This window comes from Phalacrocorax aristotelis, chromosome 1 (assembly GCF_949628215.1).
Source record: "Phalacrocorax aristotelis chromosome 1, bGulAri2.1, whole genome shotgun sequence".
Lineage (NCBI taxonomy): Eukaryota > Metazoa > Chordata > Aves > Suliformes > Phalacrocoracidae > Phalacrocorax > Phalacrocorax aristotelis.
Window position 1 is genome coordinate 126,920,488 of NC_134276.1, and position 21,744 is coordinate 126,942,231.

General features: G+C 47.5%; 2 protein-coding genes across 6 annotated transcripts in view; one reads left to right on the top strand and one right to left on the bottom strand.

Moving 5' to 3' along the window:
- Positions 1-18,789, top strand: ZDHHC23 (zDHHC palmitoyltransferase 23). 4 transcript variants are annotated; one of them, XM_075106488.1, is made up of 4 exons: positions 1-203; positions 534-1,235; positions 1,976-2,143; positions 18,294-18,789. In XM_075106488.1, the coding sequence occupies exons 1-4, from the start codon at positions 97-99 to the stop codon at positions 18,487-18,489; spliced, it is 1,173 nt and encodes a 390-aa protein (XP_074962589.1). In that variant the 5' UTR covers positions 1-96; the 3' UTR covers positions 18,490-18,789. The 4 variants fall into 4 exon arrangements, with proteins under 4 accessions (XP_074962589.1, XP_074962584.1, XP_074962597.1 ...); XM_075106483.1 differs by lacking the exon at positions 18,294-18,789 and adding an exon at positions 2,989-7,723 and having other exon boundaries at positions 4-203; XM_075106496.1 differs by lacking the exon at positions 18,294-18,789 and adding an exon at positions 3,233-7,723 and having other exon boundaries at positions 4-203.
- Positions 10,925-21,744, bottom strand: part of CCDC191 (coiled-coil domain containing 191) — a 21,486-nt gene continuing 10,666 nt past the window's right edge. The window contains exons 9-17 of one of the 2 annotated variants that reach the window (XR_012662621.1): positions 21,088-21,542; positions 20,473-20,567; positions 18,784-18,866; positions 17,275-17,376; positions 15,885-15,957; positions 15,646-15,789; positions 14,312-14,464; positions 13,770-13,924; positions 10,925-12,274 (exon numbers count right to left, since the gene is read on the bottom strand). Coding sequence is in view for 1 of the 2 variants with exons in the window: in XM_075106407.1 (XP_074962508.1) it covers positions 12,142-12,274; positions 13,770-13,924; positions 14,312-14,464; positions 15,646-15,789; positions 17,275-17,376; positions 18,784-18,866; positions 20,473-20,567; positions 21,088-21,542 (1,320 nt within the window). In the remaining variant the exon portion in view is untranslated. The remainder of the gene's footprint in view (positions 12,275-13,769; positions 13,925-14,311; positions 14,465-15,645; positions 15,790-15,884; positions 15,958-17,274; positions 17,377-18,783; positions 18,867-20,472; positions 20,568-21,087; positions 21,543-21,744) is intronic. The other variant, XM_075106407.1, reaches the window with a different exon arrangement.

Below are 21,744 nucleotides of genomic sequence, written 5' to 3' on the forward strand. Positions count from 1 at the left end.
GGTGGCGGCGGGCGGGAGGCGGCGGCGGCGCTGCCGGGGGAGCCGCGTCCCGGGCCCGGCGGCGGCGGCTGAGGGGGGACGCGGGGAGGGGCGGCGATGGAGGAGCCTCTCTGCTGCTGCGAGTACGTGGACCGGAGGGGCCAGAGGAACCACCTGGCGGCGTGCTGCTGCGACTGCGAGGACCTGGATGAGGGCTGCGAGAGGTAACGGCTCCGCGACCCCAGACCCGCCGGGTCCCACCCCGCCTCCCCCGGCGCCCCTGGCGAAGGGGTCCGGCTCCAAGGCACACAAACAGGCACCCTCCGCCCTGCCAGCGGTGTCCCCCCGCCTCGTGGGGAGTCCCGTGTGCAGCCGGTCCCCCACATCCTGAGGGGGCTGCTGCCCTGAGGGAAACTCGACCGGAGGGAGGGAAGGGGGAGGCGGGCGGGGGGCGCCCGGGACGGGCTGTGGGAGCGGGAGGAGGCAAGGGAAGGGCCGCGGGTGCGCGGCTGCACCTCTGCTAGCCGGTGTCTCTGTTTTCCTTCCCCTGACAGGTGGCTGACGTGCAAATCCCTGCCCCCGGGGGCTCTGGAAAGAATCGCCGACACCGTGGCGGACCGGGTGCGGGTCCCCTGGTTCGCAGGGGCCGTGAAGATCAACATCAGCCTCGTGCCGCCTCTTATTCTGCTGCCCGTCTTCCTCCACATTGCCGCTCTGCACTTCCTGCTGGGGCTGGTCATCTTGACATCCCTGCCCGTGGTGGTGCTGTGGTATTACTACCTCACCCACAGAAGGAAGGAACGGACCCTCTTCTTCTTGAGCCTGGGGCTCTTCTCCTTGGGCTACATGTACTATGTGTTTCTCCAGGAGGTGGTTCCCCGAGGCCATGTCAGGTATTCCCAAGTGGTTACTCTCACGTGCGGGTTAGTTCTTATGCTTGTGGCCCTGTCTCGAGCCAAGAAAGACCCTGGCTACCTTCCTATCCCAGCAAGCAACAAGAAGTTATCACAGCAGGGTTTGCCCAACAACAGTGTTAGAGGGAGCTCCAACGGGCTCCATGGCGTCACCACACTGGGAGCCGCCAGCGGCCGTGCTGCGAATGGGGAGGCTAAAGGCTATTTCAGGATGTCAGCTGAGGAGCCAGAAGGTGTGAAAAAGGACTGGTGTGCTAAATGCCAGCTGGTCAGACCAGCCCGAGCAGGGCATTGCCGGCTTTGTGGCAGGTGTGTAAGGAGGCTGGACCACCACTGTGTCTGGTAGGTTTTGCACTGCTGAGGCTACATGTGTGTTCTCCCTCTCTCTTTCTCCTCTTCTTCCTCCTGCCCTCTTTGGAAGTTAGTGTCTTTTTTTACAGTCCCTGTCAAATGAGGTTGCTTTTGTTACGTGCAAGACCTGGTGACATTCTTCAAAACAGTAAATTTGTATTTACCATTTCAAAGAACAATTTAAACAACCTGGTTTTTGTAAGTGGGTTGACCTGATAGCCGTTAACTTCTACAGCATACTTCTGCATTGCTTTTGGTTCTCTACTGTTTTTTGTCTGGGGATGGGTTTTGGTTGTGTGGGGTTTTCTGTTGTTGATGGCTGGTTTGGGGAGGGTGGGTTTGTTTGTTTTAAAACTTGGTCTATGGAGCACTAGCAACTCTGCAGTTGACTTGCATTAGTGCTCTCCTGGGGCAAGGGAAGCCAAAGCTGCATGTGTGCATGCAGTACTGGAAGCAAGGAGCAGTAGGGTATAGATGTGTCTCAGTGAAGGATACCATACTTGTTCTAAGTTTGAGGCAAACAGTCTACTACTGTTACCCTACTGGTCTGTTGACTTGTGCCTATAACCTTTCTATAAAAACCTATAAAGCTGCTTTGAATGTGTTTCAAAGGTCTTAGCCTGTATTTTATAGAAGCACCTTGGAAATCAGGCTCTGACAGCTGGGGGAGGGAGGAGGAAAGAGAAGCCAGTTTCTTTTCTTCTTAAGCAATGTCTTCTTTCCTTTTGGAGGATTAACAGCTGTGTAGGAGAGCAGAACCACCAAGCATTCATCCTTGCACTCTCCTCCTTCATGCTCACCTCTGTGTATGGGATTACGTTGACCCTGCACACCGTCTGTAGGGGCCGAACTCCATTTGTGGCATTGTTCTACTGCCCTGGGGCCTATTCTGACTACAGGTGAGATGTCTGTCTGGGAGAGAGCTGGGGTGGGAATGGGCTTGGTTGGGCTGGCAGCTTAGATCCTGTTCCTGGTTCTGTGCTCTAGGCCAGCGCTGTTGGCTGTCAAACCTGACCAAAAAGTGCTCCCTAAAAAGCCCTGGAAAGCAGGGATGCGTTGCTGCTTTTGCCAAAGTGGGGAGCCTGAGACTCGGAGCTCACCATTCATTGGGAAAAAGTTGTTGGAGGAGCTGGGTTTTGAAGTCTTTATTTATTGTGTCCCATATAGATACACTCTAACATATGTTTGCCCCCAGATGCAGGAAACCAGTCTGATGGTCTGGAATCTGTGTGCGCGCTCTCTCTCATCCCTCATTGTTTTTCTAGGGACTGACCCTCAAGGTTACCCACTTAGAGCAGACAGCATTAATATACCTTGTCTGGTGGGGAGGGTGGTGAGAAGTGTTGGACACAAGTTCAGAGACTGGCGCTACCACTGATGGGCAGAGTACACTAACACAACTGACTCTACCTTCTTCTGTGCTCCATTTCATGATCTTTCAGGTGTGAGCATCATTGTGTCCTTAAATGAGGACCAAATACCAACAGTAAGAGTACAGAGCTAGGTAGTGCAACAGCAATGTACAAGAGTAGCTGTGGTAGCGCTGAAAGCTTTCATTAAGTAAGCCCTGAAGCTTTAATTTTGAGAAAGCCTTTAAGGATTATCTGATGAAAGCAGCAAAGTGAGATCACTGTGACAGATGTAGACAGGGATTTGAAAGGATAGTGATTACCAGGGAAAGTCACTCTAAAGCAGCTGCTCCAAAACTAAATGGCTTCCTTCCCATCTTTTTCCCTGCTGGCAGCTCTGCTCTGTCGTTCACCTGTGTGTGGTACTGTGCCATTGTAACAGCTGGCATGGGATACATCCTCCTTATCCAGCTGTTGAACATCAGCTACAACGTGACCGAGAGGGAAGCTCGGCTGGCTCTGCGGGACAACACTGGGCGCAGGCTCCTGGGTGGGTTAGTAATAGACACCGGCCAGTATAACAGGGGTTTCCTATGCAACTGGGGCCATTTCTTGAGCCTGGGGTCTTCTCCTCCACAGCGTTCTGCTGAAGACATCGTGTGATGCCCCTCTTTCTGGAGATGATGTTGACTGACTTTCTTTAGCAGGGGAATGGCCCCTTCCGCTAGGACTCCCTCCTTCCACACCCTTCCGTTGTGGTCGGTGTACGGGCTGCCTATCCTGTCACTGACAACATCAGAGGCTTTCCCAGGCAGAATGGTTCTTTGTGTGCTGTCAGCCAGCAATAGGATGCAGAAAGCAGTAAGCCATATGCAAAAAGCTGGAGAGAAGGAGCCTGCTGCCTTTTTCCACTGTGGGAAACTCTGTGCAGCTCAGCTCAGCAGGAAGAAGAGCACGAGATTTTGGGAACTTGAGTTTCTGTTAGGTGTGAACCCTGGCATCAAGAGGAAACCACTGCTGGACTTCAGAGTGTGCACTGGTTCATTCAAAGGTTAAGGAATCCCTGGCTCATACCTACGTGTGACATTTCAGAGATGTCAGGAGGGTGAACTTTTAGTACGGATAACAGATGGACCGCTGCAGAAGCCAGGCTCTTTGGCTGAAGGAGACTGTCTAGGCCGTCACTGAGCAGCTTGCTCCTCTCTGGTGCATTTATCCCCCTACCCCCCCCCCGATCTTCTATTCCATCCAGCTGTATACATGCTTGTATTAAGTGCCTCTGTGAACAACATTCCTGTAGGGCTTTTTAAGATCCCTTCACCTCTTGGCCCCTAAAGTTGTTATTCCATCCCCGTCTGTCTGGGTGAGAAGACACTGTCATCTTCAATGTTGTTCTTTCTGCAAGCTGGGTCTATGCTGGTTTGAAGGTTTGGCTTATCTCCCTCAACATGTTTCTGCTCTCATGACAGATTGTGACACTGAGGCAGCAGGTAAACATACCAAGTAAGGAGGAGATGTTTTGAAGCAATGTGTAACAGCGAACTCTGAGGGGGAAACAAGAATTGTCTCCAGTGCTACTGTAGCTTTATGGAGCTACCTCTCTCCCTCCCTCAATGGGAGAAGGGAGTCTGTGGGAGAGTAGATAATTCTGCTAACAGCATTTTTGGTAGGTAGCATCTTTGTTGGTTGTGTTGCTAATAACTCGGTGATCTGGTTTCCTCTCAACCCAGTCACTGTGGAGCTGCATGACTGTAGATCTGTTTTCTCAAGCCAGGAAGCCAAGGAACAGTTCGGTCTCTGTGTACGTAGGGAGAGGATGTGTTGGAACTGACTGTTTTTTGGGGTAGATGACCTGCACTGGCAGGTGAATGAATGCGTTAGAGGTGCTCTGCAAGAAGGCAGCTTGTTCCTCATCAGCCTGCAACTGTATCATTGCCTCGCCTTGAGCTTCAGCTGAAATCACAAGGTTTTGGTGGCGATGGTTTCTGCGGTTTGCGGGTGGGTTTTTTTTTGTTGCTTTTTGTTTTAAACCCTATGTGCATGTGGTGCAAGAGTTATGGGTTCGGCCTAAGATGCAGAAGCAGAGGGAAGAGCCTTGTCCTAGCTATTGATGCGTGTGCAGCATGCATAGGTCATGCCTACCCCTGACTCCACCTGTGTGGCAGGCAGCTAGGGGATGTTGCCTGAGTGATGCAGATTCACTGTGTGCTGCTGTGCATTATCTCTGAAGAATGGACGGATGGTGTGTGGTGCCAAAAGGTAGCAGGGTTGGGGTTGTCCTTTGAGATCCCTGCCGTATTTGGTGTGTGTGCTCCTGATTACATGTCCCAGTTTAAGGTGAAGACCATGCACTGTTTGGTTTCCTCAAGTGGCACTTTCTAAAACCAGCAGATAACTGAGGAGCAGTTGCACTTGCAACGTGGGTGTGCAAAAAGTTACTGACTTACTGAGTGTCCCTTATTTCCTCTTACCCCTTTTCATCCAGTGAGCAATCCTTTATAAGGAGGTAAAGGGGACACCTCTCCTGCTTTCTGTCAGTAACTGAAGATACTGAGAGGTTTCTGACCACTTTCCTGGCCCTAATAGGAAGTAAAAGGCACCCAGCTGGACTGTGCTAGCTGTTCCTCTATGACCTTCTGACTGTTTGGAGCTCGAAGCCTGACCCTAGGAGTTTAAATTCACACAAAGACCTCACCTCCACATGAGTTGCCTGTAAACGTTTCCATGGCACACGTGCATTTTGTGGTGCCTGCTGAGATGAACTGGAACTTGGCAACTCTGGAGACAAGGGTGCTGTGGGCTAGCAGGTTTGTGATCTCCTCAGGTCTCATCCTGCTGGCGCTTGGGGAGATTAAGGCAGAATGACCTCCTGGGCTTAAACAAACCCCTGCAGCAGAGGTAGCCAACCTCTCTGTCCCCGAGTTACATGTGCAGAAATCAATCATGCACTCATGAGCTGAACGAGCTCTGGCGTCGTTTACAGGTTTGAGATAAGCGGTTTATCGGAGTCCTGATACACTTGGTTGGGAGAAACCAGAGCAGATCACAGATCATTTCCCTGGTAGCACCTGACCCTGTTGTGCTCACTTTCTCCCACAGACAGAGACTGGTAGCTACTTTGCAGCCTGTCTGTCAGTGTAGCCTTGTCCCATGTCTCGTAGTGAGCTCTGGTGTGGGAGATTTCATCTGAACCATTTACACGGAGACCCAGATCCTCTCAGTGGTGTTCTCCCAGGCAGCGTGGACTTTGGAGTACAGATTAGGAACAAAGGGCTGTGGACTAATGTAATCATTCTGTACCTTGGTCGAGCCCACTCCAATATAGTAAAGTGCTAAAGTAAATTTTATTTTTGCACACACTACAGAGGGAACTGGAGCCACTGAGGACACTAAAAGGGTTGCAAGGCTGTGGGTTTTTTTTAGAAGAATGCAGTGCTGATTCCCCAGTGAACAGGAAGTTCAGTGGCTGTAATGTGCGTAGCAGTGGTGACTTTTTCTTTAAGGGCATGGCTTTTCTTTACCATCCTGACCTCTTCCTGAGAGGATTTACCTTGTGAATGCCTTGGGAGATGGGAAGCATAAAGTAACAGGATATCTAAAAGGTATCTAAACGAGTGGAAGAGTTGCAAGCTTCAGATGCATACTTTGGAGCTCTCCTTTTAATAGCCCTGACAATCAACAAGAAGCCCTTGAGGAGTAATGTTCCCTTTTGCACTTTGCAAGGGCAGACTGTTGTGATCTCTTGTGCGCTAAAGGACAGTTTCTTTTCTGAGAATTTTCTTGCTGTTTTTTTGCTGAGCTTATCGGCCGTGCTGGTAGAAGATGTTAAAATCTAGACATAGTCCTTAGGCTCACTCTGTTTAGTAGCTGCCTAGATCTATGCTCCCTGGGTGTTGGGGCAGTGGGAGCAGGCTGCATTTGACAGGTGACTTGTGGGTCGTGTGTGCATGGCTTTGAGGCAAGGAGCAGTGTCCCACCTGTAAAACCGCATGCACGTACCTGGCACTGCAGAAAACAGTACCCTGCTGGCCCTTGAAAAGTTTTCCCTGTGTAAGAAGAGATAACCCAGAGCTGGTCAGAAGCAGGGAAGGATTTTGGTAATAGCTAGCCTTGATGTTTCTCTGCCCAGACTTGAAAATTAGTTTATGCTGCTTTAACCGTGACCTTTTAGGAGGCATTTGTTGTTTCACAAATAGTGTGGACTTCTGCAGACCAAGGTGACTCTTCAGGGGCCAGGGTTCTGCTGTTGTAGTGTTAAACCCTCCATGACCAAATGCCAGCACCCTACTGTTTGGCGACTGTGCTGTTAGATACACCCTGTAAATGGTGGCTTGGCACTCTTTAACTCTTCTTGCATCGTGCTTTTTTGTAGGCAAGTCACAGGTCCCCACATCAACTGTTTCTCCATTTAACTTGTCCTCAAATGACAAAAGTCACTGGTGAGCCTGAGTTGGAGCTGCTTGTGACTCCTAATCGCGTTTCAGCCTTCATGCTATGATGGTGCTTTCTTTTCTTCAAAGTAGGTTGCTTTCAAGTGTCTTAATGAAACCATTTGCTGTAAAATTTCTTCTGAAGATAAAATGGATACTGCCTCACTGCCTAATGTCTTAGTAATGCTTGGTTTTTTCCTCCTATATGAATGTATATTGCCTCATTAGGGCAGGAAGCGTGTGTGATTATGGATGTGTTTTCCTGTATTGCTTTCAGTGAAGAACTCTACAGTTTCCTAGGATTTCCTGCCGCTATTGGGATGTTTGTACAGTGAAAAAATCTTTCTGCAGACAGGTGAGGCGCTTTCTGAAATGCGGGAATTCAGCCTCCCAAGATCCTTCTTTATGGAAGTCCTCTAATGATTATGTGAAGAACGACAGGCTCTAGAAAAACTGTCCACCTTGGAGAGTGGGGTGTTTGGAGTTTTTGGGGTGTTTTGTTTTTTGTTTTGGTTTTGGGTCATGTCCCCTCTTCTTCCCCCCCTTGCCCCCACCCCCGAACTTTAGGAAGAAACTTTGTGAAACACATTTGTGAGCTTTTTTGGAAGGACTGGTGTGTGTGTGTTTGTGTCCGTTCTGCATTGTATTCAGTGTTTCCAAATGGATGCAATTATGACTCAAAATAAATTATTAGAAATTATCTGTGGAGTGGCCTGTTGATTTATGCCAACACACTCAGCCTGGTCTAATGACCAAAAGCTGCTGTCATCTCTTGGCTGTTTAGCTGTGAGCTGGACTTGGGAATAAGGGACCAACAGGTTGTGGAGAAGCTAGGAAACAGGTAAACAAGTGTTCTTCCAGTTCTGTGAAAGTTGACCTTTGGGTTTGTTGGTGTTGGGGTGAAACAGACTTGCTTTGCAGTTCTCACTGCCCTGGAAACTAAGGATATTCCCCCAAGGTGGGGATTTGAACTGGGATCTTGCATCCCAAGAACAGTCCATTGTCAGATACTGAGTGTGTGTATCTGGTCAAGTTCCCAGCCTTTTTACCCAGTGTCTTGCTTTCCTTCCTATGCCTACCCACACAATACATCCAGAACGCCAAAAAGGAGCAATCTTTTCCTTTTAAACCCTCTTCTAAGCCATGTTTGGAAATGACGTGGATATTATTTGTACAGATAGTGGGAAGACATGTAGCCTTTGATCCTGTTGGTGTCTTGGGACATCTGCTGAAAGGCAAGATGAGTAGAATCACAGGTGCCTTTGATTGTTCCTAGAGCTCTGCTTTGATTTGCCTGAGTGGCACTTCTGTCTGCTGTTCAGCTATTTCTCTTTGAAGATTACCTTGCACTTCCTGACAATAAGGACCTTGCTCTAGCAGTGAACCAGGTTTGTAGTTAGGTGAGAGTGGTATGTGCAGGAGGGTGTCGGGCTTCTGACACCCCGGTAGCCACCAGTTTCATTAACTCTAGTGCCAATAACAGGACACATGAGACTGCCATCTCTCCCTAGCTTTTATTGTTTTCCCCCTTTGTGGCTTGCCATGTTGTCCCCACACAGCAGGATCATGTCTGGAGTGGCAGCTCATGTAAGGCCAAGGTGTGCTACTGTGGCTGGTGTCCATAACACATAACAGGTCTGCAAAGATGTGAGCTGTGGATCAAACTGCGGTAGTTCGTAGACCATTCCCAGGCTAACTACGGTCCCCAGCTACAACCTTGTTTGCCTGGGGGGAGCAGAGGAAATTGTTCAATACTTCAGGCATTGTGTCAAATCCAGTTTGAGCTGGGCCTAGGAGACTCTGAAGAGGCAGATTTGCTAAGAAGAAGGTGTTTCTGTAGTCAAGGTTTTTGGGGAAGTGTGTAAGAACTCTGGAGGGCAAGTGTCAGCTGGGAATGGGGTTGGGGAGATGGGGATTTTGTGATCATTTCGGGGTTCTGCGTTTGCTGTTGTACCCAAATGAAAATACCCCCTCCCAGTGCAGGAGAAAGAAAGTCTGGCTCTGCAGCCACCGCCCTCCCTTGCTAACAAGAGCAAGGAGCTGACAGGCAGGAGTGTGCCTGAGCTGTGAGAGTGTGGGCTGATGACCAGCATTAAGGCACTGACATCTGTATTTAACCAAGCACTGGAGCAGGAGGGATGCCCTGGCACAGTTGCAGGCTGAAGCTGTTTCCTCGGTCTTGACAAGTTCTCGTGTGTGTCACCCTCCTGCTGGGAACTGTTTGCTGGAGCTTTAATTTGCAAAACGCTAACATCACGCCAGGGATTTTAGGGGTGTCCTGTGCAGTCTCTCAACAGCATCATCAGACACAGCCTTGCTTCTGTCAAGGAAGTATGAGTTGTTTCAGCCAGGTGTGGATTGAATGGGGAAGTGGAGGAGCCCCTCCAACTTGCCTTTGATTCTGACCAGGTTCAGTATGAATGTGCTTGATCCCTGAACATCATCCCTTTCCCTTAGCTGGATCCAGCTGAGGCTTCAGCTGTGTGCTAGCATGGAATTAGTAGTGGGCAAGGGCAAAGGGGTGTCAGAGTACAGCTCCTCCTGGATCATCTTCTTGGCTTCTTACTGTCCAGCAGAAGAGCATCTTAATAGGAGAACCTTTGTCAAAGCTGCTGAGATTAGAAGAAAACACTAGAAGGTAAGAGTATCGGAGACAAAGGCCAGCTTTCAAGAGTGTTGACTACTTCAAGTTTTGGGGGGGAAGTTGTGCTCCACCTAAACAGCATTATTTTCATGGATGGTGAGTGGGCACTGTGGACCTCACAAAATGTGCAAGTGTGGCATTGCTGTGAGAAGAATCTGCAGTTCAGTAAACCGGATGCACCTGAGTAGCCAGTGGTTTGGGGGACCCTTTTAGTGTGTGTGAGATGTAGATTCAGCCCCTGCTCAGCGTGTTGCTAGGGTCAAGACCAGGCTGCGTATGGGCTCATTCACTCTACTGCTCCATACTCATGCTATTCCCCCTTAACAGCTGTGGCGTGTCCCATCTCCAGGGGCCTGTAATGGTATCTTCCCTCTAGCTGAAAAAGCCCTTGTGTCCTCGCCCTTCATTCTCTGGCTCACTATCCTCCTTATGCTGTGAATCCTGATGGAGAGTGGGCCAGAGACTTTCCCTGCTGCATTCGTTGCCAAGCCCAGGAAGGAGGAAGTCAGTGTAGGGAAAGGCCACCAGTAACTTGGGAGTGTAAGGGCTGGTTCAGTGTTCCAGGAGCTTGTTAGGCACTACATGGGAGAGGGTGGACTAAGAGAAAGCACATTGCTGCTGTTGTGCTGCCACAGCTTGCTGCTGTTAGCACCAAGCATGGCTGCTGGCTGCACTGGGGCATTAGTTTGGTAGCTCAGCCCTCAGCTCTGCTCCTCCCTGCCTCTTTGGCTCAGTCCTCTGCAAAAGATGCTACCCTTCTGCAGTGCCTGTTCTTCCCCGCATGATGAGTTATTCAGCCCTCTCTCAGCTTGTTGCTTCCTCTCACAATCTGCCTTTAATGCAGCCAGATGGTCTGTACTCGCCCACACTCCTTGCAGGCACCTTCAGCTCCCTGTGCTTGGATAATGCGCTCATCTCACCTGCTGGTGGTCAGGTCTGTAATCAGCTGTTGGGAGATGGCAAATGTTCGTGTGTTGTACGGGATGGATGTGGGAGGTAAACTGTGACAGTCATCTTCAGACCTTTACTGAGTGTCTGCTTGACAGCCTGGCTTGTGTGGGCAGGGAGGCTCACTGACCACATAGCTGTGAGCTCTCTGCATGGGCAAACTACTGATTCTAAAGCTCTGGAGTCTGCTGTGCCTGGGCACCAGACCTGTCCTATATACCTTTGTCTGCACTGCCTAGTGCTGGTCTAGGTCCCTGATCTTGGACTTCGGTCCAGTGCCATTCAGTCAGCTTCTAACACATTTGTACCAAGGACTCAGTTGTCTTCATTTCAGATTTGGGTTTACTGGAAACTTTCAATGCATATACAGATTTTTTAAATATCCAAGACAATGGATAACAGTAAACAGTCTTCTTCCTGGTGTTAGCTAAGTGCTCACTGTACTGCCAAATGCTTTTGGAGAGAACTTTGCCTATCTTGTTGTGAGGGGGAAGCAATTCTAGATTCCTGCCTTATGCTGTTGCTAAGACAAGACATACTGTACCTTAACGGCATTACCCTATCTGCACTTGCAGCAGGTTAAGGTTAAAGAGTGATAAGAAACTTTCATTTTAATCATGTCAGCTTAGCTTATGTAAAAATACAGTCTGCCTTTTTCTTGGATTCTTGCTTTTTTTGAAGTGCTGGATTGAGTGAAAAGGCCCAAACAGACTTGCACGATACATCCTTAACCAGCTTAACAGTTAACCAGCTTGGAAAATCTTCACATGACAAGAAGACAGTGACTCATAAACTTGGAATCACCACTTGCCACCAAAATCAAAGCACTGTGCTTGTGAGATGACCAGTGCTATGAACTAGGCAGTCCCTTGAAAAAGAATCCCGGTTTTAGATTGTCTGTATGTGATGATGTGATCTGGACCATTAGCAAATATGATCTGCATGAATAGCTCTTCCCTTTCCTCCTCCCATCCAAACTTTCCTGGCACAGTTAGCTAGAAACTGTTCTCTGTGCGGCCAAGTTCGCAGTAGTGGTTAGGGGTCAGCTGCCAGTCAGGTCTGTTTGCTCTCTGATCAAGCTGTGTCACCCTGCAGAGTACTGGCAACACAAAAGCATCAGGTTACTGCTTAAGGAAAAATAGGTGCAGTTCAGTTCTGTGCTTCCTGTGATGGAGGAGGATTCATGTCAGTGCAGCAGCTCTGCATGTAGAAAGGGTCTTGGCCTGAAACACACCCTGTGCTTTGGTTATCTAGGCCTCACTGCCACCAGCCAAGACACCCCTACGGCTTCACACAAGGGGGTCCTTGTGGAGAATAACCCCCTGAAGTGTAAAGTAAAACCGTTAGGTAAGTTTCTATATATGCTTAGTTTATGACAGCAGTGGCCCCAGGGAGTTTCCTTTGGCTGTAAGACCCTTTGCACTGGACAGGACTTCCACTTGGATTTGTTTCAGTCAGTAGGAAGATTGCATGGAACAGAATCAGTCTTTTTGTCCCCTTTCCCAATCTCCTTTGACTCTCTTCTGTCATGTCTGAAAGTCAGGGAGAATTTCAGCTACTCTCCTGCGTAGCTGGTTTCTCCTTTCCTCTCGCTCTCTTTCCTTTTTCATCAGTAATGGGTACTGCCTCCATGCCTTGAATGCATTCAGCATGAGCCTCCTTGAAGAAATTGGGGACACAAAGAACAAAGTGACAATACGCAGATGTACGCATAACATAACAGGTAATCAATAGATGACTTCCATTTGAGGGGGGAACCTCCCCTAAAATACTTGTGGGATTTGTCCTTTCTGCCACTAGTCAGGGCTGTGATATGGTAAACATCTGCATGCAGACTACTCCATCAATATGTCAATCATCCCAGGGAAAAATAACATTTTTTTTCTCTGTTCTGCTCCCCCAAGAATTCTGCTCCTCCCTCTGACAGGATTCATTAGCTGGTGTTTGCTCTAAAGATGAAAGCTGTCTCTTGAAGAATAAACAGGGTCTCTGAAAGCAGTTTCTTTGGGGAAAAATGCAGGTGGCTTTGGTCCAGACCAAGCACTTGGAAACACAGGAAGCTGGGCTCCAATTCTTACCTGATTTTAATCACCCCACCAAAGGTGCCTTGCCCTGGGTTCCCATATGGGCAATGGGGAGCAACAGTCCTTTCTAAAGACAAGTTTGCTATGTCAAGGTCTAAACTGGCTTTTGCCAGTCAGTGGAGGAAGAGGTAGTGAGGAATGACAGATGACTATGCTCCTAATATGAAGTCATACATAGAATAAATCTGGTCTTTTCCTGGGTCTGAATTTTCCCTGCTTCTTCCAGTTTGCTGGCTTGTTGAGTTAACTCATACATTGTTCTGATCTTACTGACACAGCAAGCTAGAACAGGTTTGTTCTACCACATAAGAGGTGAATTTAATTCCTCCTCCAAGGTGCTGCAGATCCTGTCTGGGCTATGCACAGGCTCAGCCTATTCATGACTGCATGCAGCTGACATGCTTTCATGGTGGGGCAGGTAAACATGCTTCTGTTTTTCTGCTGAACTTTGACAACAGCATTTTCCTCCTGTTAAAATGCACAGCATTTATGCAGTTATGGGACAATGAGTGAACTGGGTGCATCCAGCTCCAGTCGTGATCGGCAGAGCTGTCTGCTGTAGTTCTCACTGCCAAGTCAGGCTGACAATAACAAAAACTGAAAGATTCCTTAAGCAGGGTTTCTAGTTGAACAACTTTGGATTTGTGAACTAAATAATCTGCTGCGGACAAAACAATACACAATAATTCCTGCAAAGTCATTTGGCTTGCTATAATTGTACTTAAAGACTTTCCTAAGGCAGCTTTTAGCAGAAGCTGCATGGCCAGTTCTGCTAATCAGCTTAGAAAGTTTCAGCCACTTATCCACTTCCACTGTATTCTTTCAGCAGGCTTATAAGCCCTATGAAGGGTAACACTAAATTTCCTTTTCCAGGCTGCATGGAAAATTCTTACCACAAAACTCTGCTGATGTAGTCTGTGCATATCACAGAAGCAAAATACCAGCAGTAAAGAACCCGTTCCATGTGTTCTTGGGGAGCAGATAACTGACCTGTCAAAAGTAGTCTCTAAAATAATCTATAGAGTTTATTAAACCCAAGTAAAGAACTGCTGGCAAGAGAATGCACTTACTTGTTACTGTGTTCATTAGCAATCTTCAGCTTCTCCCATAAGGTACTCTTTTCCTCCATGATCAGATCAAACCATGCCCAGAAGTACTTCTTCGTGAGGCAGGCTGCATGGAGGGTACTCGCTCTCTCCTCCAGAGTAGAGAGATAATTCTTGTACTAGGGAAGGAGGACAGAGAAAGAGGTGAGAATGGCTTTTTTCTCCCAACCCCCAGCTCAATAAGCAGAAACAGAGCATTGCTGAGACTGTGGCAGTGAAGGGTAACAGGGACATGAGTGGAGGAAAATCAGCAGGGAGCAGGGTGAGAGAGTGCAAAGGTGGACGTGGGGAGCAGTACGTAGGAGAATGTCCTTGAGTGGGGAAAATGATGGACAGTAGAGAGCTGAAAGAAGGTCTCTGAAGAAGGAAACGATGTTGCTGGAAGGGGGACAGGTGTAACTCAGCAAAGGTTGGGCTGCGGGTATGTGAACAGCACTGTGGTGAGGGGAAAGCACAGTAGCAGCTAGCTCGCTTGGTATTGTTCCTCCAGTATGGTGCAGGCAAACCTTTAGCCAGTTCCTGAAGCCCCATCTCAGCAACTTATGGGAATAGAAGTCCTTAGCCCAAGACATCTTCTCCATGAGGCTCTCCTGGGTGTGCTGGAGCCAAGCCATCAGGCATTTCCTCTGCAGGTGCAAGCAGTGGTGCCTTTGTGCCACCTAAGTCAAGACAGTGGAGACAGCAGCTAGTTACTTGGGCTGGTGACTACATAAACATAAAGCTACAGAAAACTGGGTACACTAGAAAATTACCTCAGCTTTTTGGGGCCCCCCAAAATGTAGATGTCTGACAGTTGGAATAATTTACAGGGTAGGTTCCACCAAAGAGGGGTCAGCATAAGGAACAAGACCAGTCTCTCTATCAGGCTACTGCTGTGTCACTTCTAGAGAATATCCTTTTGAATTAGATGCTCAGTTTAACCTATTGTGAATGGAGCAGAGGCATGGCTTATAAGTTTAGTCCATGTCCACAACTCTGACCAGCAGGGTGGACTTAAGGAGCAGCTGCTACCCCTGTTTCCTTCCATACATGCCTATGTGCGTTTGGTCAAGTACCATAAGTAGCTGCAGTTCCAGTGACTTAAATGGAAGCTTGCCAACTTAGCCCTGGGCTCTGGCTAAATCTTCAGGATATGGTTGAGTGTTATTAGTCCACCCCAATAAGGCATGCCAATACAGTCATGTATGGAAATGCTTCATTAGCAGTATTTATGTTTCAGGGTCTCAGAAGCTACCATTTGCTATTCTGCACTGCACAGACCACTGGATTACCACCTGTGGTGTCCTGCCTCTAGCAGCGGCTGACACTGCCCAGCAGCAACTCCAGAGAGACGGAAAGCCCTAGTGATGGGCTGGGGTTATCTACTGTAGCTACAGTGGCTTGGCAGTGTCTTACTGATTAGCTTTGCTGTGGAGCAAAAGAACTGACAGGCTCATGTCATATAACTTCAATTTATTTTTTTGCCTGTATCATACTAAACTAACTCCCACTCCGTCGTTATTGGCATCAAATCATGTGGCAGTTAGTACTGCAGACAAGTGGAGGCTAACAAAAGATGACTTTGATTAGACTGGAATTCATTCCTATCTCTGTCCTTTTGGTTCCTGTTTAATCAGCTATAAATGAGGCTGCCACACTTGTGGGTTTTTCATGACCTTTCATGATTATTGTCAGATAGGCTAATTTAAAGAACTAATATAGGGCAAGGTGTGCAGGGAGAATTTCTTTTTCCGTCTCTTACCTGGCTTAAGAGCCTGTTAAGGTTTCTGCTAAATGCTGCATCCATTCTTTTTCCCTTTCTCCCATGGCACCAGTCCTTTCCTTTATCCTTAGCACTTACCAGCAGATTTTCCTGGGCTTGTTCCTTTAGCCTTTTCCATGGCACCATTCCCAGCTTTCTCAGCAGGACCTTCTCATAGTGATCTCTGGCCTTTTTCTGGAGCTGCTGCTCTTTCTCCAGCCTCTTTTGTTTATCCAGTTCTTTCTACAATAAAAAGAGCAGTAGTTTTAATTCACTCTAGATGAAGAGGAAGTTAAGCCGTGACAATAGATTCTCATGTTGGAGCTGGAGGTCCTGACCTGACAGGAAACAGGGATTTGCATCATCTTTAGCAGTGCAGACCAGACAAGGTATGACCCCATGTACTAGAACCTGTGGTAGAAAGCAGAACAAACTGTCTTGAAAATCCTCATGGAAGATGATGGCATTTCTGGACGTTTCCTTGGGCCATGTATCAGCATGTGACCTTTCCTTAGCACTGCAGTTTGGTGTTACTGTAGCAGACATATTATCTGTGGCTACCAGCAGTGCTGATGTAGCAGGAACCTCCTTCTGATGGGCCTTCATCAGTGTGGGGAGGGGTGCTTTGGTGAGCTCAAGGAGGGCAGATTCCTATGTTTTTATAAAACTAGATTGAAAAACTGTCCAAAAATGATTCTGAGTTTATGCATGGGCACTACCACTTAATCTAGCCTAAATAGTAGGGGAGGGTTTTGGGTATTATATAACTGTACAATCTTACTTCTGCATGAGACTTGGGTGAAGGTCAAACATCCTAAAACACTCAGTCCAAATAGAACAGTAGTTGTAGGTCAAATTCCTGTAGGATTTCAAATGCGCTATTTGGGTTATTAGGACAGCTCATTTCGAAGTAACAGTAATGAATTGGGGCTATTCCTAGGCTAGCTCCAAGGAGAGGATGCTTCTGTTCTTCACGTGGAAAGTTGCCCTTGATATATCTGTCAGGCTTGTTTACTTTTAAGTCGTGGGTTTGTGACTGGTATCATTGTGAATGCTGGAGTGGGTACAAGTGGAAGGAGCAGCCTGAAAGTAGGCCAAACATAGAATCATAGAACAGCCCAGGTTGGAAGGGACTTTGAAAGATCATCTGGTCCAACCTTTCATGGGAAAGAGAGCCTAGATGAGGTTATCTAGCACCCTTTCCAATTGTATCTTGCAAACCTCCAGCGATGGGGACTCTACCATGTCCCTGGGGAGGTTATCACAGCAAATGATTGTTCTCACTGTAAAACATTTTTCTCATACTGAGATGAAACCTTTCCCAGTGCAACTTGTACCTGTTTCCACTAGTCTTCTCCATGTGGCTCCTTGTGAAGAGAGCACCTCGGTCCTCTTTATAGCAGCTTATTAAGTACTAGAAACATGCTGCCACTGTTGGGGCTTATGTGGCTATATCTCAGCAGTGAACGTCCACCAGCTGGGACGTCTAGTCCTGCTGATGAAATGGAGACAGTATGTACTTCATAGCATGTTTGGTCCACAGCCCTTCCCCTAATGTTGCCAAAAAGGGGTAAATGGTCATAGAGCGGGTGCTGTGCTGTGGAACCTGGCTCTACTAATGAAGACCACAGTTCACATTGCTCTGGCTGCTGACTGAGTACTAGTGGGTCATGGCTCTTCTTCCCTACCCCTGCTAAAGTGGGGGAAATGGGTGAGGTGTTTAGTCACCAGCTTCTGCTGCCTTCTTTCCTCCCTTCGTTTTTCCTGCTGAGCTTCCTTTTCCTCGGCCTCCTTCCTCTGTCGTGCTGCTTCTTCAGCCTTCAGCTGGGCCTTGAAATGGGAGAAAATCGAGGAAGGTAAAATTTAATTTGGTGCATGTGACCTTTTCAGAGGACATAGACCTCTAAGCTTTCCAGTATTCCTCTAGTATTGACCAGCACCTGAAGCTTCAGAAGGAAGCAGACTTTGTCACATAATAGACATGATCTGTGCTGGACAATGAACTGTGGAAGGGAGAGGAAGGAGGGGACTGTTCTTTCTGCTACCTATTATATCTATACATATGTGTGTGTATATATATCTTTGCCCTAAGTTATAGGAGTTGCCCCCTCTTCCCCTAAAAATGTAAACCATACACCAAGTTATTTATTGATAACATGGTTGCTTAAGTGAGTTCTGGGCTCCTGGGCTCTGCTCTGAAGTTTTTACTTCTACATGCCAAGCAGTGTTACAGGTACCCAAACATTTCTTTCCCCAAACACTGCAGATCAAAGATGTTGTTTTACTTCAGTACTGGTCATACCTGGTGCAAAATCCTTCTCTGAATGTTTACCTACTCTCCTTGCAGAGCCCACTCCGCTTTCATTTCACAAAGCTTTTGCTCTTGGTGTATGCATCAAAGGCCTAAAACCCACACCAACCATAATGCATGACTACTGTGACTGTGCTTCCTGATCTCTAAGATCACAGCAACTGCAGCTGAGGAAACCTAACCTGACACTTGTCTGCCCACTCTAAGGTTAAAGTGTTCTCTGAGGCTCACTTCAGCCTCCTGTGTGTGACTGCATCTCTCTCACTTGAAGAAGGAAGAAACACTGGCTGTTTTAGGACCCCAGTTCTGAGCTTTCATGTCCTAATGCAACTTCAGTCAATGCGTTCAGTAACAGCTCAATGCCCTGAAGCTAAGAAGGCTCCTCTGTTAGATGTGTATCACAGAATCTTTATATTAACTATGCAAATATTGTCAGTATCTTCTCTCTTCAGCAAAGCTTTGCTAGAAAGATGCAGTTTGACCTAGTAAAAATCCTGCATGTCCTCAAGCTGTGTGTGACCAGACAGGAAAGGCAGGGGAGGGGAAACCCACCATTGCCAGGTCCGATCAAGTGGATCTCTGCATGCCCTTCCACCCTTCCCATCCTCAGCAATGACAAGTTACAGTCATGAGGTAGGTGTGAAAGAGGTGGTTGAGGGGGGAGGTAAGGGAGGCTGCTTCTAGAATTGCAACTGCAACAACATGAAGTGTCTGCCTGTGATATGGCAGGGCCAGTGGGGTCACTGGATGCAAATGCAGCAATAACTACTTTTGATGTGTGCCAGACATCTGCTTTCTCACAAGCTATAAACCTCCTGTTTTGGATAAAGGGCCTTTTCTTGGTCCCTGACTCTGGAGTTAAAACAGCATTTCTTGTAACAGGAATGATATGAAAGAGACTTTATTTCATTTTCCACTTTCCTTACCAATTTTTCCTCTTCTCTTTGTTGTTTGGCGGCTTCTAGTTTCCTCCTCCGTTCTGCCCGCTGAGTTGCTCTCTCCTCCATAGCTACAGAAACAGAGGACATAAAGCTTAGTGGAAATGAGCTACAGAATAATGACAGAAGTTTGATGAACAAGACCGACCACCCTACTGCCAGGCCGTCACTGACCTGGCAATGCCAGCACAAAGGAAGGGGCTTGCTTTCTGCTGCCTCCTATGGCTGGCACTGTCATGAACAAGGAACCCATAAAAATTTATAAGACGATTCAGGACTGTCCCAGTTAGATTCACTCCGCCCTTCTTGGTTGCCAGTCACAGCCATGAGGCCCAATTATGAAAGGAGCTGTGTCCAGAGGTTTTATCCCCATCTTCCCTGATTGAATGCTGAGGCTCAGGGCACCCAATTTAGCAGCAATTGCTATGAGGTCTCCAGTAAGCTCCAACTGCTTATTTAAAGAACAACTTCATGATGGAAACCATCCCTGTCTTAGTGGCACACAGGTACTTGGTCCCACCAGTGAGAAACTGCTGCTTAATGCTTCTTTTGGGAGATAAATTGCAATGCAGTGATCTTGCTGGCTGTCAGTGAAGGTGTTACAGTGCTGATATGACCACACAGAACTCGCAATGGAGTTGAGAACCTGTGCTCCCTTCTTCTGAAGTTGCAAACAAAGCACAGGCTGGAGCAATAGATAGCTGGGGGCATTTCAGTGTTTTGACTACCATAGTTTTCCTCAGTTTCTTTTCTCCTCTCAGCTGTCTCAGAATTCTCTGCCAAGAGAAAAATCATCTAGTGTCAACTTATTAATTGAATTTTTGGGGGACCTTCAAACAAAGCACTTCAGTGCTCTGAAAATATGCTTACGGTCCCTAAGCTGTACAGAGTTCAGGCAAATCAGAGTGAGTGATGGCTTGGACTAGATAGCATTGGAGCAGAACACAGTCAGTTAATGAAGGGCAACTACTAATGCCCAGCTATTAACAGCCAAAAAGCTCCGTTGATCCCAAGACTGTTAAAACGTCGCAGTGATTGTATTCCAATCTTTCACACAGACTGTGACCACCCCCCAATTGATATGGAAGAACATGACTCAGGGATATAACAGAACCTGATCTTAATTTATGGCATGAAAAGGCTGTACCACATGTTTAATGTGTATATGCTGTTCCACTGTGGCCAGAGAAGGGGAGATATCTCACAGAGGGCAGGGATCTGGAGCTCCTTCCCCTGCCTAGCTACTGTTGTCTCACAAAACCTTGGGTAGGTACTTAATTCCCTTTGAAATACCTCTGTCAAAGTTAGATGAAAATGACTGGTCACTTAAGTGTGACTTTGATGTGCAATGAAGGGTATAAGATTGACAGCAAATCCCTGTAGAGCTGCTCTCTGAGCCTTTTCATGCTAGAAACAATCACAAGTGTTAGGAGTAACCTCTACCACAGTGTACTAAGCGTGGACTTGAGGGGCTTGCAGTGGCCCAGGTTTTACAGACGCCTGACTTGGGCATATAAACAGCTCACCCTCACAGCACTGGTCAGGCTGGGAAGGTGTGCTGAGTTTTACTTGCATACTGTCATCAACCAGCAAGGTCAAGGCAAAGAAAGAGAGAAGTTTCCAGACAAGCTGTTGAGAAAAGTGGTCCAGAATGGTTTCTGCTATCTAGAACAATACCTTTCAGTATGGGATGAGCTGAGGTCAGCTGGCTTGAAGGCCTCCTGCCTGGCATCACTGCCCTTGTATTTTCTGGCCCATGAGAAACAGGTGGACTATGAAAGGAAAGAGTAAAGAAATTCATCAATGAATGTGGTCAAATGATGTCTCACACCTACCACCTATGGTTGAGAAACAGACCTTGTACTTTCTATTTTCCATCGTGCTGCATTTTCATTCTGAATCCCTGATACACCTTTTTTTCTGCTTGAAATGGGATTAATGATGCATCCTTGCAAAGGAGCTGAGTGCCCAGGGCTGCTGCATGTTCTGAAATACTGAGGATGACACTCTTTTCTCCTAACTAAATAAATCCCTGCTGCTACTATGTGTGATGCTCTAGTGTTGCTGTTTCTAAGTGGATCATGTATGGATCACATGGTGTCGAGCCATTGCAAAAAGGGAGAAGGATGGAGAACTGTGGCCAGCCTGATACTACCACTGAGGCTAAGTGACAGGTGAGAGGAAGAGCAGATAGCCTTGGCATGACTGAAGTGTGCCTGGCAAGTTCTGGCTCAACTTGAGTAGGAATGAGACATGCTGACTAATTAAGCCTGCTTTATTGAGGGCATATACCTCAAATGGGCTGTATTCTTGCATCTGGATTGGTTTTCCTCCCTGGTTTGTGAAGCAGAGTTGTTAAGTGGCTGGGTTACAGCTGTGGCTTGGGCTGCCTCTTCTTTGACTCTGCTCAGCCTCTGATCTTCCTGCAGTTCAAGGATCAGCTCTTGCTGTTTCTGAAGCTGCTGCCTCTGTTCCTCAATGAGACGTTGCTGGAAGGCATAACGGTGCTCAAAACGGCTACCATAAGCAGGAGTTGTCTTTGGCCCAGGTGCCTGACATTGCTGGCGGGGAGTGGTTATTTGACTCCTGTACACAGCCTGGTCCTGGGTACCCAGGGCTGCATGTTTTAGGGTAATCTCCCACGCAAATTTGGGTTTTCTGTAGGAATGAGATGTGTGAGCAGCACCCCAACAAGACCGGTCTCTGGTCTGGTCAGGTTCTTTCTGTATGAGGCAATTTTCAGTTGGCTAGGGAAAAAAAGAGATGAGGGAAATACAGCATTGATTAAAACCAAGCACCCTTCTGCCCTTGCTGCACAATGTTTCTTTAATGCAAATCTAGTGAGATGCCTGAGAAGCAGGGTAATCTCAGCTATGCAATCTTGTATCCAGTTACTAGCCAGGGAAGAGGGGCCTTGTTATGCACAAAATGGGAGGCTGTGGGAAAGAA

Bases quoted from the DNA above. Each gene is read 5' to 3' on its own strand.
- ZDHHC23 (XM_075106483.1), top strand. From the start codon at position 97: ATGGAGGAGCCTCTCTGCTGCTGCGAGTACGTGGACCGGAGGGGCCAG. The intron at 204-533 runs GTAACGGCTCCG...TTCCCCTGACAG, and splicing joins CTGGATGAGGGCTGCGAGAG to GTGGCTGACGTGCAAATCCC. The intron at 2,144-2,988 runs GTGAGATGTCTG...CCCTGCTGGCAG, and splicing joins GGGGCCTATTCTGACTACAG to CTCTGCTCTGTCGTTCACCT.